We start from the raw sequence: 16,343 nt of genomic DNA, 5'->3' as shown, positions 1-16,343 counted from the left end.
TTTTCTCCAGCAACTCTGCAGAAACCCAAGCTAGTGTAAATTCACATGTGTATTTCAGTATGGACTATAAAATTCTCTTAATGCACTCTTTCTGGTTGCAATTTAAAGATTTATCTGCATTGGCATTACACTATTAAAATACTAATCTAAATGGAGTTTGTCTCATCTCAAAGAGGTAGGTCTGAGTTACTTGTTTCGCTGTTAGTTCACGTTACTTTGCTAGTAGGACCTAAGGAGAGACATTTCTCTGTTTTGAGGTCAGAATCATAATTTATACCTTTCTTTCAGTGCATAAACTTATTGTTCATGTGCTGTGTTCCTATTCAGTTCGTCCAAGGGAGGAATCCCTTGAAACAGCTGAGGTTTAACAGAGGTTCATGCAAGCAGCACAAGCTTTTGTTGCTTCTGTTCATTAATGTACACATGATATGCTCACCTCATCTACACTCAAACTTTTATCTAGTTCTTGATTATAATGATGACATAATAAAATCTTTAAGGATGTAATGGTTGTAGAGCACCTGTGACTATGGAGCCATCGCTCCTGACTGTATCCCAAAGCAGCAGCTGATGGCTAGGGAAAGGTTTCATACTTTCACCTTGACTAAAGTAGCCATTCTAAACAACACAATTCTGTCAGATTGTGGAGTCTGTCTGGATAGGGAAGGGCAAGTCTCACGTATGTTTTTGCCAGCTAAGGGTGTTAATATCTAATAGCTAAAACAAGTTACGATCATTTCTATAAAAGAACTGTTGGTGCTTAAATTAGATGCCAGACCAACTAGCTTTGAGGGCAGATCTGTTACAGAGAACAGACAAGGCCAATTTTCCAGCCACATGTTTTAAAAAGGACATGACATTTTCTTCTCAACTGGATCACTGGTTAATTTATTTTTGTTGCAACAAGGAATTTTCTGAGACTAAACCCTGACTTCGTTGGACTGAATATTACCTTAGATAAAGTATAGTTTTAAATGCTAAAACAGAGCAAACGGATAACGAAGTTCACTTGTTGGAATATTCCTTGCACGGTCTGTGCTTTTCTGCTCATTACAGAATAGACAGTTTGGCCTGAAACTTCAGTAGAAATTTGTATTTCATATGGCATTACAACACAAGCTGTCAGGCTTATAAAAGTTAAATGATTTAAACATAAGCAAAATCAACAAAATCAGTTCACTGGGATACACAGTTATTAACTATTATCATTAACGAGCATTCATATACATTGCCAAAATAATGTACCATCTGACTTGTATTTCAAACAGAAGTTGGTTTTTTTATGGAATCAATAATTTCCCCACTCAAGAGCTTTCATGAATTCCTCTTCAGTAAAAGAAAGCATCTTAGCAGCTTCAATGTGCATCTTAAAAAAAAAAAAAAAAAAAAAAAAAATTAGGAGCAGAAGGTAAAATAGTGTGAATGAGCAACACAAAATCCTGTATAACTGGGACGGCTGAAAGGGGCTTCCAATCTGTCATTCTATTTTTTCATACTGTGGTTTTGATGGATGGTCACCTGTTTAAGCTGAAGCCACTATTCATATTTTTTCTGCAAAAATTTATAGTGCAGGGATAATTTGATAAATTTTATGCTAAGCATTGCAACTTCAGCTCTAGTAAAACAGGACCAATAGCTTTTCTTAGTTCCTTCTATTGCTTTCAAAATATCTCGGTTTTAATGAGGCATGAAAATTACTGAAAATCTGACAACTCCTGTGACCTCTAAAGAACACATATAAGAAAACTGGTATACATTCTTTCAAGCTGATCAATATACAGCTTAACCTTAAAGCTATTACAAATCCAATACGTCATTAAGATTCAGTGTGCTAGCGCCTCTAATGTGCGTGATTTAATGTTAAATGAGGACTTTAACAAAATAATATAACACCATTAAAAATTAATAATCAGCATATAACACAGAGTAACAGTACTACACCTTAATGAGAAATACCTGGAGCTGACCACTGGTAGCTGTGTTGCCATGTATCACACCATACATCTACGGTCCATTATGGCACATATACACACACACCCACACGTACATATGTGTATGTTTAAAACTCATGCACTAGTCTGAATTCATATTTCCACTACATAGGATATAGCACATTACTTTAAATGGAACCCTGAGAGGAACAAACAAAACTTTTTAACTTATAACAAGGGTATTTCCTCTTGTTCCTCTTAATACTTTCACCTTGACTAAAGTAGCCATTCTAAACAACACAATTCTATCAGATTGTGGAGTCTGTCTGGATAGGGAAGGGCAAGTCTCACGTATGTTTTTGCAAGCTAAGGGTGTTTATATCTAATAGCTAAAACAAGTTACGATCATTTCTATAAAAGAACTGTTGGTGCTTAAATTAGATGCCAGACCAATTGCAAATAATGCAATTGCTTGGAAAAATGTCATCAGGGTCATCAGCATTGGATGAGAAAACAAGTACTAAATGGTCAGTGTAGTTGCAGAGAACTACCAATCAAAAAGGCATGGCAGGTGGAAAGCCCCAAAAGCCCGCTGGGTTCCAGCTGATGTCACAGCAGAGGTCACAGCTGTGCCACACGTCCTCATCCCCACACCGCAGTATAATCTCTTCACCTACCATCATTCAAAGTGGAAAGGAAAGTGTCCCAGCTAAATAGTTTTTACTGCAAATTTTAATAAAATGGTTATGGTTTGAAGAACAGGAACCAATTTATGTCTACAAGGAATCTGTTGCGGGTTTTTTTTTATATATAGACATATAGTCAGTTCAAAACAACAACAAAGCGTATTGCAGTTCCCACAGGCAGTATAACGCCCTCCAGCTCTGTAAAGCTCAGAATAACTTCCCTTAATCCCTTTTAAAACTAAGATTTTTCTATTAAATTCTCTCTCTCAAGGCAAGCAGAGAATGGTCTGAAGAGACCAAGTGGAACACCAGCAACTAGTTGCTGCCAGCTGCAACTCATCCCATTACTGATATTTAATACATCTGGGGGATTTTTTTTCCTCTGTCATTCTTCATGTGGTAGCATATCCTCACCTTCAGGCTAGCTGTACCTCCTATGTGCATCGGAATCAGCCACACAAATACTACACAAATGGCCCAAATTAGGTTTTCCTCATTCATTCAACAAAAGAAAAGGCTTGTGTGAAGCAGACTTGCAGTTCTTTAGGTGATTATGTATGTTGAATGCACGTTAGCTTTAGCTGCCCTTCCCCTGTGCCTTCTGCCAGAAGCTAAAAAATGCAGAGTTAGCACGCCCTTCTCTTTCAGGTTCTTCCAATCATAGGCTGTTCTGAAAGGAGAACTAACAGCATCCTTCTTCTGTCAGTAAATAACATTATTCATAAGAAAAGGTAAGTGGCTTCCTCCACTATCTGCAGTTCTGATACAGTATTCAGATTTTTTTTTTAAAAAAATATATATTTAATGAAGTTTTGTGAAGTTTGTCTGAAACTATGTTTTTGGATCACAAATGGAAATACTTCTCTTTGACACCCATCTCAGTGAATTCAAGTTCCAGAGGCCAATGAGCTACCTCATGTATAGGGTACATTTTCTGTGAATGCTGCATTTTTTTTCATTCTTAAAATAAATTTGAGGAGCTAGAAGGGCCAGCCAAAGGCTAAGCTAGCACTATTTCTGTTAGACAAATCCCCAAGATCTCCTCTGCATGCTGTTACTGCCAGAAAAATTGTCTTCCATGGGAAATGCACGAGCAGTCCCAGTTCCTCTTATTCCAGTTACCTATTCTCCTTTGTCCTATGTTGGAAAGGCATTCCAGATTCAAGGGTGTATTGCCATACTGCAACTCCCAATTCTTAGGACAAGTGTGTGTATTTTGTTACACAAAGTTGCCACTCAATACAGACTATTCTTTCTCTGGGGGCTCAACAGCTTCAAGAGCGTTTACAAATGTCTGGTGATCACTGCAGCGCTCAAAGGGTAAATCAAATGTTCTATTTTCTTATCTCAAAGGCTGGCCCTTCTAAGGTGCTTCTGCTCAACAACTCACCATGCGGTGCTTGCTTTAGTTCTCTTACAGCTTTGGGTTGAGAGCACAAAAAGCAGTGCATGAACTCCATCCCAAAATGAATCACATTAGATTCAGCAAAGTAAGCAATCAGAGGTGAACCACTCTACGATGTTAAGATCCTATCTAGACAACCGTGAAGCCCATAGCTCTGCACATTTCTCCTGCAGCCTCAGAAGGAAAACTGGTACAAATGATAATGCCCAATCCCAAGTATTTGGTAAGTGAAAGGTGTGCTGGAACTGTAAGACCTAAATGCATCAGTAAGTGAAAATTGTTTGATTTGAGCAACATCTCTTAGTATGCACTCCTCTCACTTTAACTTCCTTTCATGTAAGTTCACAGGATCTTTCAATTTGTACCACCAAAGCTCATGTGACAGGCCTATGCTGAAAATAGATTTTGAGACATATAAGGTGGTTACCCACTCTGCCGTGTCCAAGGTTTCTCTTTCCAAGTAAAACAACCCTTTCTTTTTGGGACATTGGTACAGCTTTATCAAATATAATAGTTAAATACATTTTTAGCTATTTTCTATCATCTGAAGTGTTAATCCACTTCGCTACACCACCTTTCTACGTAAGCTGTATCACTAATTGTACAGCATGAATTGTCAGTGAGTATTCTACTACCTATCCTCTATTCAATTTCAGCTTCAGCTGCTAAAGACACTCAAAGGCAGTAGCCCTTGCCCTCCCTTTTATGCCCTGAGGGAGAGGAACAGAGGGAGGCATGAAATGAGTGTAGAATCAACTTTCAAAATAAGGCTAGCTGCAAGCGCAGTGTGGATGTGAACACCCATGCAGCCGTGCAGATGTTACTACAGTGTGTGTGATTCAAAGTATGCATGATATTCCAGGAATTACAAAAGGATGGAGATCAACTCCCCTCCTTCAATCTAGTAAATTCACAGCTAGGGCAAGTACTTTCTTTTTTTTTTTTTTTTCCTTTTTCTTTTTTTTCTTTTTTTTGTCTGACACACAAGGAGATCTGCACCTGGGCAGAATTGTACATGTGTGGAACAGCTCAGAATATAAATAAAAGGAAATAATGTTAATAGAGAAGGACACACTTTGAGACCCCAGGAAGAATGTAGGTCTGAAATGTAAGGGCTCACTCCTGAGAGGGCACACTTTTGCAGCTGCTGATACAACAAGTAACATGTTGCAGGGCAAAAACCAAAAAAAAAACCAATCTCACATGCTAAAATGGGTTCTACTGACACAGCACCAAAGGAAGGGAGTTGCTGTTCTTACCTGAACAGTGTTTGTTCTTGAACAAATAGATACTCTCAGTCCTAAATCTCGTCAGTTGTAAACCTTCACTGTGACAGGATATGTTCCAAGTTAGGAATGGGGTCAATTCAAAAGAAGATCAGCCTTTGCTACAAAGCAAAGTGTTAGCAATATGCACTAATAAAAGTGAGGCTGCTGCTCCCTCGCATTGAAATTTCCCAGTCTTGGGGCTCTAGTTTACATGATTACCTTACTTGACAACAGATGCATTTAGCTAGAGGGTGTTAACTGAGATACAACTCTATTCTGGTCCTTACCTTTTGTCTCTTTAAAATATCAATTAACTTTAACTGCTTTTTAAAACCTGTCATTAGCTCTCCTTTTTGTTTCTGCAGTTTCTTGTTTTCTGTTTTTAATTCTTCAATTGTTTTGAGTTCTTGGTTAGCTACATCCTGCCACGGGAAGAAAAGAAGAAATGTATTATTTATGAAAAGTGGTGCTTTAACCAACGAAACTTGGTATTACATAACAAAATGACAAACAGCAGCCACACATGACATTTCTGAAAAGAAATGGGATTAATCAAAATATTCCCACATCAAAACTTAAAAAAAGAAAAGAAAATCTCAACGATAACAGCCGTGGTTTGCCTGTGTATGTACTAGGTGTGTATGTGTACTTCTCCCTTTTTCTAAACACATCTAATTTTCACACAAATGGGGAAAATCAGAAAGGCTGCAACTTTATTCCGTACATTTCCTCCTCCTGCATAGGTTGCAGTAGTGTCATCCAAGATAACTTATCAAGCCCTTTGGTGACTTGTTCTAAGTTAATTTTGGGACTGTCTGTAAGGGACACAATACTTCCAAAGCTGATCAAGCCTCTTGTCTCATTCTAGCATTACTGAGTTTTACAGGTTGGAACTTGTTTTCCGGAGCCACTGTACCTTGTTACTTTGCTTCAGTTTATTCAGCTCCACTTTATACCTTTCCGCTTCTTCCAGGGCCCTGTTTAAGCGAACCTCTGTTGCACTCTGACTGCTTGTGGCCTGCTTTTGTACACGCTTTAGATTCTCCAATTCCTATGTAAGAAGCAAAGGATAAAACCAACATTATGAATAATGGTATTTTAATGAATCCATATAGACAAGACATTTAGAGCCAGGCTCACTCTTGAAAACTTAAGAGTCTGTGGACTACTTTGGCCTGCAGATAGAATCTGTCTCAAAGACCATTAATTCCACCGTTAAAACATCCCCTTCTCCTCTGAAATCTTGGAAAGGGAACTTTCTCATCTTTGTTTTAAACTTCTCTTAGAAAATTGTGGATCTGATCATGTAAGACCACCGGATTGACTGAAAACCCTTGTATGCTCAGTCAGAAAAAAACATGTTGGTATGTCCACTCTGTGGTAAATTTTGGAACAGTGGCTAGTATTCCCAGCTGCTTCTTCCCACTTGTTCCTTTTACCTCTTTTCCCTAGAGATTACTACATGCAATTACCAACAAAAAGTTGTAACAGCCTACTGAAGATGGCTGAGGGTAGTAACTATTTCATCTAGCAGAAAATAGTTCATCAAGTGTGGCAACAATCAGAACAGTTCCCTCTTGTCTCTGATGATAGTATTTCATAGTGCTGTAAGAGGGGAAATGAGAAAAAGAGACCAAGTTGGGCAACAGAATAATGAGATTAAAGATCAGGGAATATAGATAAAAGACAAAGTAGAAGAAATAAACAATTCTGGCAGAAAAAGCACATCTTGTCATTTGTGAGAAAGAAATAGGCTTTTTTTCTAAAAGACTATCAAATTTTTAGTCAAGGGCACAGAAAGATTCTTTTAATCAAATCAGGGTAGAGAAGCAGCTTATTGTTAACCTTTTATCCTCAGAGTTGTTATTGCTGAGTAACTGTTCTGTTTTCTCAATTCCACACCAGCTCTTGTGGTGGTTACTCCTAATTTCCACGTTGTTTATCCAAGAAATACATACTAATTGACAAGTGTATGCAGCAAAGACACTACGGTAAAGTTATGACTGGAACAGGTATTTCTGGGAAGCTCTGAATCTTCTCCAAAACAGATGAAGAAAACAGGAGAGTAGACACATCTCACTAATCCTCCAAAACTCTACTGGTGAATGTGCCTCCTTCCAGAGTTCACAAAACCAGATGTTGCTTCAACATTTTTCTTTTGCCGCTAACCTGTCCACCTGATTGATTAAAAAAGGCTGGGTAAAAGCCTGGCTAGTAGGGCAGCAGAGCCCCTCCCTGGAACACGTGCACGTGCATCATCGGGGAATGCAAATTTGCTTACTGGAAACTGACTCCCATGTTTCCACAGAAAACAAGCTGCACAGCATGCAAACCTCTTTATCTTGTATCAAGATGATGGAGCTGTGAATAGGGTCAACTAAATCTTTCATGCTATGTATTTTATTCTGCATTAATATGAAAAGCTTTGGAATATAGCCTTTCAAGCATTTAATGACCAAAAAAATAGTCTGCATGCAATACAAATTATGTATCAGCTAATCATATCATTTAATGAAAGTATTCTAATAATTCTTTTAGGGCTTTTTGACATTTGCTGTCATATGTAATACCTTCTCAAATTTTTTGCAAGTCAGCCAGTGAGGGTATATTGTTAAATATATTTGACACCAAGTTTCTCATCCTAAAAACGCCTGAGATAAGTATTTTATTTTGCAAGTAGGCAAGGTTTCTGCCAATTCTTCAATACTTTAAATAAACGCTGGATTAATTTTCTCATATAATGTTTCTCTAAGAGGGGAAAAAAACTACTATGTTCTAAAACTGTGTCCCATTTCAATCTCTGGATTTTCTCCACTGTTCTGGAGTGGCTGAGGCACTTGAGTATCAGTAAGGGGTGTGATACCAGAGAGCTGTCTATCAGTAACCCTCCCAGCAGGCTTGCTTTCCTCCCAGTAGCAAGCATACACAGCATTTCTATCTCGAGAAAGCTCAGCAACACCTGTCCACCACCAAAAACATTTGAGAGAGAACTTTTGTGTAACATCAAGCCCTTCTTCAAGGCAGATTCTAAAATCCCTGCACAAAGCCTTAAAAGGAGTAAGAGCACAGCTTTGGTGTTTCCTTGACCTTTATCCAACATTATAGCTAGATTGAATTAACAAGTGAACACAGAGGAAGGAATGTTCTTGTAGACAGGCGGTGAAAAAGTGGAGCAGAGGTGATATGATTTATTAGATCAACTAGTTGGAAAAAAACGAGGAATGCTGGAAAGAAGAGGATGGAGCTTTTGGGGAGCATCAGAATTCAGCTGCTACCTGAGGTGTTCTGTTCCAGCAGAAATGTTCACAGAGGCCAAACACCAAAAGAATGAAATGTAAAAATAACAAACTAATTACCATGTTTCAGGTAAATTGTGAAAACTAGGTGAGAATCTTTGCCTAGGCACATACAAAAAAAAGTAGCTGGGGGATTAATGAAATTGCATAAATTGTTGATAATCTAAGGAAGCTTGGGAAAGCATGTATCACAACTTAAGTCTTCTATTATTTATGTTGCAACTGAAATCACAGCAAAAGCAATAAAAGCCCAAAAATCAGAGGTTACATTTGTGCTATCTCTACTATAAAGAAAACTGTCTCTAGACTGAATGAGTGTTGAGAGTTTAGTGGCACAGCAGTACAAACTCGGGCCCGTGTTCACAGGAAATTGTTTTTAAACATGTCTAGAATTAAGCTACAACTACATTAATTGTATAGGGTTGAACTATATCTAAAGAATAAAATCGTTTTCAGATTGCTACGTCTATAGGAGATTTAAGCAGTTACTGCAAAATTATTTTTAACTGCATGTTTTTGGCAGTAAGTCTTTTATATCAGAAAAGTATGTAAAATAACTTCTGAATTAGCAGAGAGCCATGCATTACATATACCTGCCTTTTTTGCGTTCTCAGTATTTTAAAGAACTACCACTATTTGCCATGGCCATGTCTGATCAGTAACCTTGAGAAATTCTAGAAAACACAACCTATTAGGAATAATTGAAGCAACTGAGGATGGTAAATCCAGAGCAAAGACAAGTGAGGAAAGTGACATTCTGGATATAGCAGCTTTACAGAAGTGAATAAACTTTCCGTCACAACAGATACCTCCTAAATACTGGGATAAACTTTCTAGCTGTGACTGTGTACAACAACCAAGACTGTCTAAGGCAATTATGGAAATTGCCATCACAGAAGGCTTTAAGTACAGGTTAAACAAACTTATGACCATGACAGTTTGGATATAATCTACCACGTCTGGCTTAAGAGAATGGACTAAATGACTTTGTAAGTCTCTTAGCCCTATTTACTGTGAGCCAATGAGTAGTATGAGTACTACTATAGAATATTTTTCCCGACAGAATCAACAATTAGGGTACTTATTTAAGGGAACTTAAAACCTCCAAGTATCTTGCACAAAAAGAACACACAAACTTAGACCATTTTGGTTCTAAAATGCCAGAACTACATAACGTTAAGATGAAAGCATGCCTATACAAACGCATAGTATGATTTAATGGAAGTATAACGAGACTTTGTTAGGCTGAGCTGTGTTCTGTTTTCCCCAAATTTTTAAGTGAAACATTCTCCTGTATGCTATATGTATTACATGATTTTGAAGTCAACCTCTCTAGCTCTGAGTAATTAAAGAAAAACACATGCTGCTCTTAGATTAAGTTCCAAACAAACAAAACTGTGTATGCAGGCCATCTGCTACAACGAGGCACATACACAATTTTGCGTACGTGGCCTACAGCAGGAGCCAGGTTAACTTTGATTCAACCAAACTGAAGCGGCTGGTTTACAAACAGACCATTTTCAAGAACAAAGACACGTCCTTTCCTCTACCTGCAGAAGGTACTAATATAAGCTGCAGGTGGTTTTTTTTTTCAAAATGTTCACCAGGTTCTACAGTTTACAATAAATCTCTTATTACCAGAAGTAATTTTTAACAATTATAATTAAAACCAGAAAAATAAAATTTCCCTGTATTTTTCAAGATTCCTTTGTGAATTTGGCAGCAGTTTCTGAAAAGGTTGTTTTGTCTCTTGCGGGTCTTTTATACAAGAATTTAACTTTTAAAATACACAAATATATGATTGTAGAAGCAGAAGAAAAGCAATAAGCAAAATGTATTATTTCTTCCTTTAAACAAGAGATTAGACCATTTTAAAATACAATTTCTAAAACTATTATCAGAGATTAAAATGCTAATGCGATCATTGGATATGAATCTATCAAATTAGCATACAGAGGGTGATGTGATGTGGTTTTTTTCCCTTTCGTGAGATAAATGAGACTAATATCTGCAATACCTTTTCTAGCGCAATGACCTCCTGTTGTAACCCTTCACTTTTTTTGTTTGCTTCTTGTGACAACATTTTGTACTTTTCAGTCTGAGAATGTTGCATACTGATTGTTCGTTGCAGTCTGGTGTTTTCTTCTTCAGTACCTTTAAGCCGAGATTTTAAATTCTGATTTTCATCATCCTGTTTGACAGTAATTAGCAAAAAAACACAACTAAATTACTGCAAGGAAGCAGTAGGATAATGCAATAGTAATGTTTTGTAAATAAAAGGCAGTAAAAATATACATATTGTAGATATGGAGATAACAATTTTTTAAAATTAGGTTATTTTTAAATGTTTAGATCCTTCATGATGGATTTCACAACAGTTTTAAGAAAGGAAACAACTAAGACAAACTAAGAGAACAAAATACCAATTTACCAGGACAATACTTCAAAAAACAGTAACACTTTTCTCATTTAATTTTCTGCAGTCTTTTACTTGGAACTGTCTTGTAGCAGTATGTAAAACATTTAATTTCTCATAGTTCAAAGGTTTTGCGAACTAACTATCAAAATATTATAGAATAATATGAGTAACAGAGGCACACAGATATTTTGTGAAATTTTTGTGAGAACAGCTAAATGCACACATTAGGAAAAATTCTGGGGAAAAGAAGAGAATATAATTACTGATAAATCAAACCATTATGTTCTAGGAGATTATCCGGTTTTGACTTAAAAGCAAGCTAATGATCCAGGATACATCAAGTATTCAAATTCATGATTCTCTTAACATCAAGTGAATCCTGTATTAGCTTCATGACCTACTGGCAATTACATCCCACATTAAGCATTATTATTTCAAGGCATGTTTCTTTTATAACCTTTTAAACATTGTAAGTGAATACTTATGTAAGTTATTTCAGAGATACATTATGCCCTTCATTTCTTTAAGAAATCAAGCCACATACAGAAAGGGAGTTTCTGTGAAAACAAGTCTTTTCTCTCCTGTCCTCTAGGAATATGTGCTTCTCACCTGGGAAATATATGTGCTTTACCCTAAGTTTCATGTGACCACACGCACCTCAGAAACTCCCCCTTCTTTATATTTAAAACCAAATTACTACTTCCTTATAACAATTGGACTGTGAATTGGAACAAAAGCCTGAATCTATCTCAAGGCATTGCCAATATGAAATTTTTGTGACCTTCTGAATGTAATAAAGTTATTTTCTTATTCTCCAGAGAAACTAGTACCCAAAATGATGCATTTACATACAGAGTGCTATGGGAGCAGGACAAGAATAGGTACAACATTGTCTTCTGTCATCTGCTACAGTAACTGAATTCTGTAGTTTTTTTGGCATGGAATTATGAAGTTCAATAGCTACTGACAAAATTGTATTTGATTTGAAAATGTCTTTAAAATCAAATGTAACAACTTTCTTCTGATCACAGCATAAAAGTATTGAAATGCAGAAACAACAATATTGATAAAAATGAAATGAAGTACAAAGTACAGATATAAAATATCAAAATCTAATTCCTTTTAAAGATTTTCTCCAGGTACCTATCTCAAAAATCTTATTTACCATCACCCTGCTCCTTAACTCTAAAGTAAAAGCTTGAGAGAAAACATATAGGTGGTTTGCCATATGTCATCATTACATTTGGGCCTGGGGAATAGGTGGAAAAAAGGATTCTTAAGTTAGGAGACCACAACTAAGAATAATCTAATAGTGAAAATGGAAAGTTAGTTCAAAAGCCTTGCTTGATTACAAATGCATGAAGAAGAGGCGATCCCTCTGGCAGACAGACACAAACTATTGAAGGTTTTACAGTTCAAGAGATGTTTGAGCATCACCTGAAAACATATTGCCAAACAGTACAGATCATAAAACTCACTTGTAGTACACTCTAACACTAAAATATCAGTGCAGCTTCACACTGCCTTAACTTCAGTCTGGTCTGCCCAAATACGTAATTCCACATACAGTCCTTCGCAGCAAGTTAATATCTTGAGAACAGAGAAAGTCTGATTTCTGTTTTGATTACAATATTCCACTTAAAGTGGATCACAGATCAGCAGTTTCCACACTTTTTCCCCACCAAGGACACCCAAAGCTGACTAAATTTCTCAGCTGACTACCTGACTAAATTTCTCAAGCTTCTTTATTTCTCGTTCTGCCCTAAACATCCCCCTCCTCCCATCACGCAGCTCCGGGCACCACTCATCTTCTCTCTGCATACCAAAATCTATAGTTGACTGCTACTGTATCATCCTCCTTTTTCTCAGGCTCTGGAAACACTCTCCTTCCCAGCAGTGATGGCTAGGGCACTCTGCAGCACCGCAGGGTCCCTACAGCTGGGGCACGTCTTCATTCCCAGTGGTTCTTTCCTGCCTCAAATTCTTTTTCATTAAGTATATTCCACAAGTTTTTAGCCCAAGATCACATTTATACAGAAATTACTATTCTTCACTCAAAATTCTTAGGAAATTTGAAAAAACAGAACCTTAGTTCTTAATACTTGAAAAAGAAAGGTGAGAGAATTCTGTTGTGATTATTTGTTAAAGGGGAACCTATTCTGTTTCTACAGATAAGAAAACTCAGCTCTTACCTTTTTCCTGCATTCACACGCTACACTATCCAGCTCTTCCTGCGTAACACGTAACTTTGCCTTAAGAAATCTGATTTGAGCTTCTGTGAACATACGAAGTTACATTTAATATCCACAAGTACTCATTATTCAATGCAGAAAAGAAGCAAGCCTGATGTAAGAACTCACTTTCATCTTCTTGTTTTTAAAAACACACTAGGTTGTTTACAATTATTAAAGAGAAATAAGCAAATAAACCCTCAGATTTCTAAATAAATGTTGCGAGTTTCTCATTCTTAAGCAAAGCTTTCTATACATTTTTCCTTTTAATGACGGAACTCGACACCTTTAAAATGTAAGAAAGACTCATAATTATCAGAATGGAAACTTTCATCATACTATGCTATACATTACAGCATTCCTTCAGACTGAAGTCAAGAAAACTATATTGTAGGTTTTTTACATACAAACGATCTGTAGCTGCAATTTGTGTAGTTACACCCCAAGCAGTTTTAAATTGCTCACAACAAGGAATTAAATGTAGACTGCAAAACCCTCCTAATAGGTAAACACCCCTCCCACACAGCAGTCTATGCTTTTTTAAAGTACACTGCTAACATTATTCAGTTAATAATTTAAAATTAAACCAATTTAATTAGAAGTTTTTTCCAAATGAAGTACTTTCTTGCTCTTGGACAGCCAAGAAACATACTACTGTCATGACAAAACAAGCTGTGTGTCAACAGTATGTTCTTTTACTCCCTATTCCCCACCCTTTCCCCAGATCATTCACAAGGAACTCCCCCTGAACTTCCACAGGCACAAAGCATGAAAACAGTATGAGGATCAAGCTGAGTAACACAGGAATAACCATTATTCACAGTAGGTAGAAGGGGAAAAGAACAAAGTGGAGGAGGAGTATCTGGAGCTGAACGTGAAGGGATGGATGGGTACATGTGTTCATTTGCTGTAACAGGAATTCTTTTTATTTCACCCATCTTCCCCTATCAACTATCAATTGCAGTTTAAGTTGTAACTCTGCAGAGGCCAATAATAAGTAGGATTTAGGAAAACACCACGAAAAAATAAGATACAGACTGACTTTCCTCCTCCTGTTATGTCCTTGCTAGCTTCTGGTAACTAGTGGCTATCCTGAGAAGGAGATCATTTTGAAGCCATCAAGTTTAATACTCTTTCATGTACTTCTATACTATTAAGTTGTTTGATTTCCTTCATAAAACATATTGTAGTTTGGCATTCACAATATCCTGTGGCAATGAGTTGGCTAATTTAATTATGCATTATGTGAAAGAAAAACACTTCGTATAGCTTGCTTTAGATCCAATTTAATGTGGCATTTCCTAGCGTTTGTGTTACAGAAAGACAGCTTTCCCTTTACCATTACTGTTTTCATTACAGAATCTCTCATACTGCCCTCAGTTGTTTTGTCTTCAATTTGAAGATTCTGATTCAAGTTGTTCCACGCTTCTAATTGCTACTATATACTCTTTCCTGTATCTTTCCTAGTTCTGCATCCTGGTTTTGAGATGGGGTGTGCAGAACTGTGTGTCATACTCAAGACGGGGTGGCATCAATTATATAATAGCATAATGATAATCCTTGACAGGACAAGGAATAATGGATTTAAACTAAAGAAGAATAGATTTAGACTAGACATAAGGAAGAAATTTTTTACAATGGGGGTGGTGAAGCACTGGAAAGGGTTGCCCAGAGAGGCAGTGGAGGCCCCATCCCTAGAAACATTCCAGGTCAGGTTGGACGGGGCTCTGAGCAACCTGATCTGGTTAAAGCTGTCCCTGCTCATTGCAGGGGGTTGGGCTGGATTACCTCTAAAGGTCCCTTCCAACCCAAAGCATTCCATGATTCTATGATAACAGTACAATAATTTGTTTTCTGTTATCTTCTGAAGGATTTCTAACAATCAATTTGCCTTTTCCACTCTGAACAAGCATTAAGTTTATGCTTTTGGAGACGTCTTAATTAGTAATAACTAAACAAAGCCCAGCTCAGAATTAGGTGTAATTGGAGTTGTTTTTTTCTATCAGCGTTACTTTGCACTCTTCAATGCTGAATATAAACCTCCGTTCCATCACCTCACTCGGAACTATGAGATTCTCCTACAACACTTCAATGTCAGTTTTAACTACCCTAAAATCATTGTTTCATACAAATTTCTTTACCAGCTATCGTTCCTTTTTTCCAGAGTATTTTTCTGTATATTGAACAATGTAAGCTCCATGACAGATCACTCTAGGACTATACCACTACCTGCAAACACTCATCGTTTCTTTTTAACATTTTGTTTCCTCTTTTACTCAGTTATTAATCCACAGACAACTTCTCTTCTGTCTTAGACAGCCCTGTGTCATTAAGAGCACTTAGCAGTAAACTTTGTTGAAAATCCAAGAGCACATCTAGAACCAGATCAGCCTTAGGGAGGTGGCTATGATCCAAAAATTAGTTTGAGTTCTCAAAAGAGGTAAAGATAACTAAACAATTAGCTTCCTAATTGGTCAATTTTAATCACCTGATGAGGCTGATAAGGGGGAGGGGTATCACTTAACAGGATAGTCTTAGGTTATAAAGTAACCAACAGTTTAGGGAATAGTAAACAAGAAAAGGACATCTGAGAGGCTCTCATACCCTACAAGAAAGAATAGGTGTCTTGAACTCCTGAGATAATCTGAAGATTAACATGAAGTGTGAGAACACATTCAGGTATTTTGCTCGTATGTGTGATGGTATATTAGATAAAAATGGAGCTTCAGCCTTCTACATGTCTCTGTGCTTCTATCATTGCTTGTTACTGCAGAGTTAAGTTATAACCCACAAAAACAGCCCCTGAGAAAAATAATGCGTAAGCTACTGTGTTGGCAACAAGATGGCTGCACTGTGATAACCTGATCATGAAATAAAGATATGGAGCCTGAGTCCAGGAAGAGCACTGCAAGAAGCTCAGGGAAAGGACAATGCTATGGAACCTTATCAGCACGTTGGCCTAAAAAGTCTAGCACAGGCACATAAGCCTAAGGAATCCCTTACTAGGAGATTACCACTGAGGAATCAGCCCACTCTGTAACAGGGCCTATTTAGTATCTACATCTACTTCCTTGTGAAAACTGTTAACTGTTCTGAGTTTGACACTC

The 16,343-nt window shown here is 37.2% G+C and overlaps 1 protein-coding gene across 3 annotated transcripts in view; it reads right to left on the bottom strand.

Moving 5' to 3' along the window:
- Window positions 1–885: 885 nt before the first annotated feature.
- The window catches only part of TEX9 (testis expressed 9), a 28,581-nt gene continuing 13,123 nt past the window's right edge, over window positions 886–16,343 (bottom strand). For all 3 annotated transcript variants that reach the window (XM_075714643.1, XM_075714645.1, XM_075714644.1), the window contains 5 exons: window positions 13,198–13,280; window positions 10,604–10,777; window positions 6,207–6,341; window positions 5,578–5,712; window positions 886–1,366 (listed from right to left, as the gene is read on the bottom strand). In XM_075714643.1, the coding sequence (XP_075570758.1) occupies window positions 1,289–1,366; window positions 5,578–5,712; window positions 6,207–6,341; window positions 10,604–10,777; window positions 13,198–13,280 (605 nt within the window). In that variant the 3' untranslated portion in view covers window positions 886–1,288. The remainder of the gene's footprint in view (window positions 1,367–5,577; window positions 5,713–6,206; window positions 6,342–10,603; window positions 10,778–13,197; window positions 13,281–16,343) is intronic.

Source organism: Pelecanus crispus, chromosome 7 (assembly GCF_030463565.1).
Source record: "Pelecanus crispus isolate bPelCri1 chromosome 7, bPelCri1.pri, whole genome shotgun sequence".
In the NCBI taxonomy this organism is placed as follows: Eukaryota; Metazoa; Chordata; class Aves; order Pelecaniformes; family Pelecanidae; genus Pelecanus; species Pelecanus crispus.
This window is presented reverse-complemented; position numbering and strand designations above follow the sequence as displayed.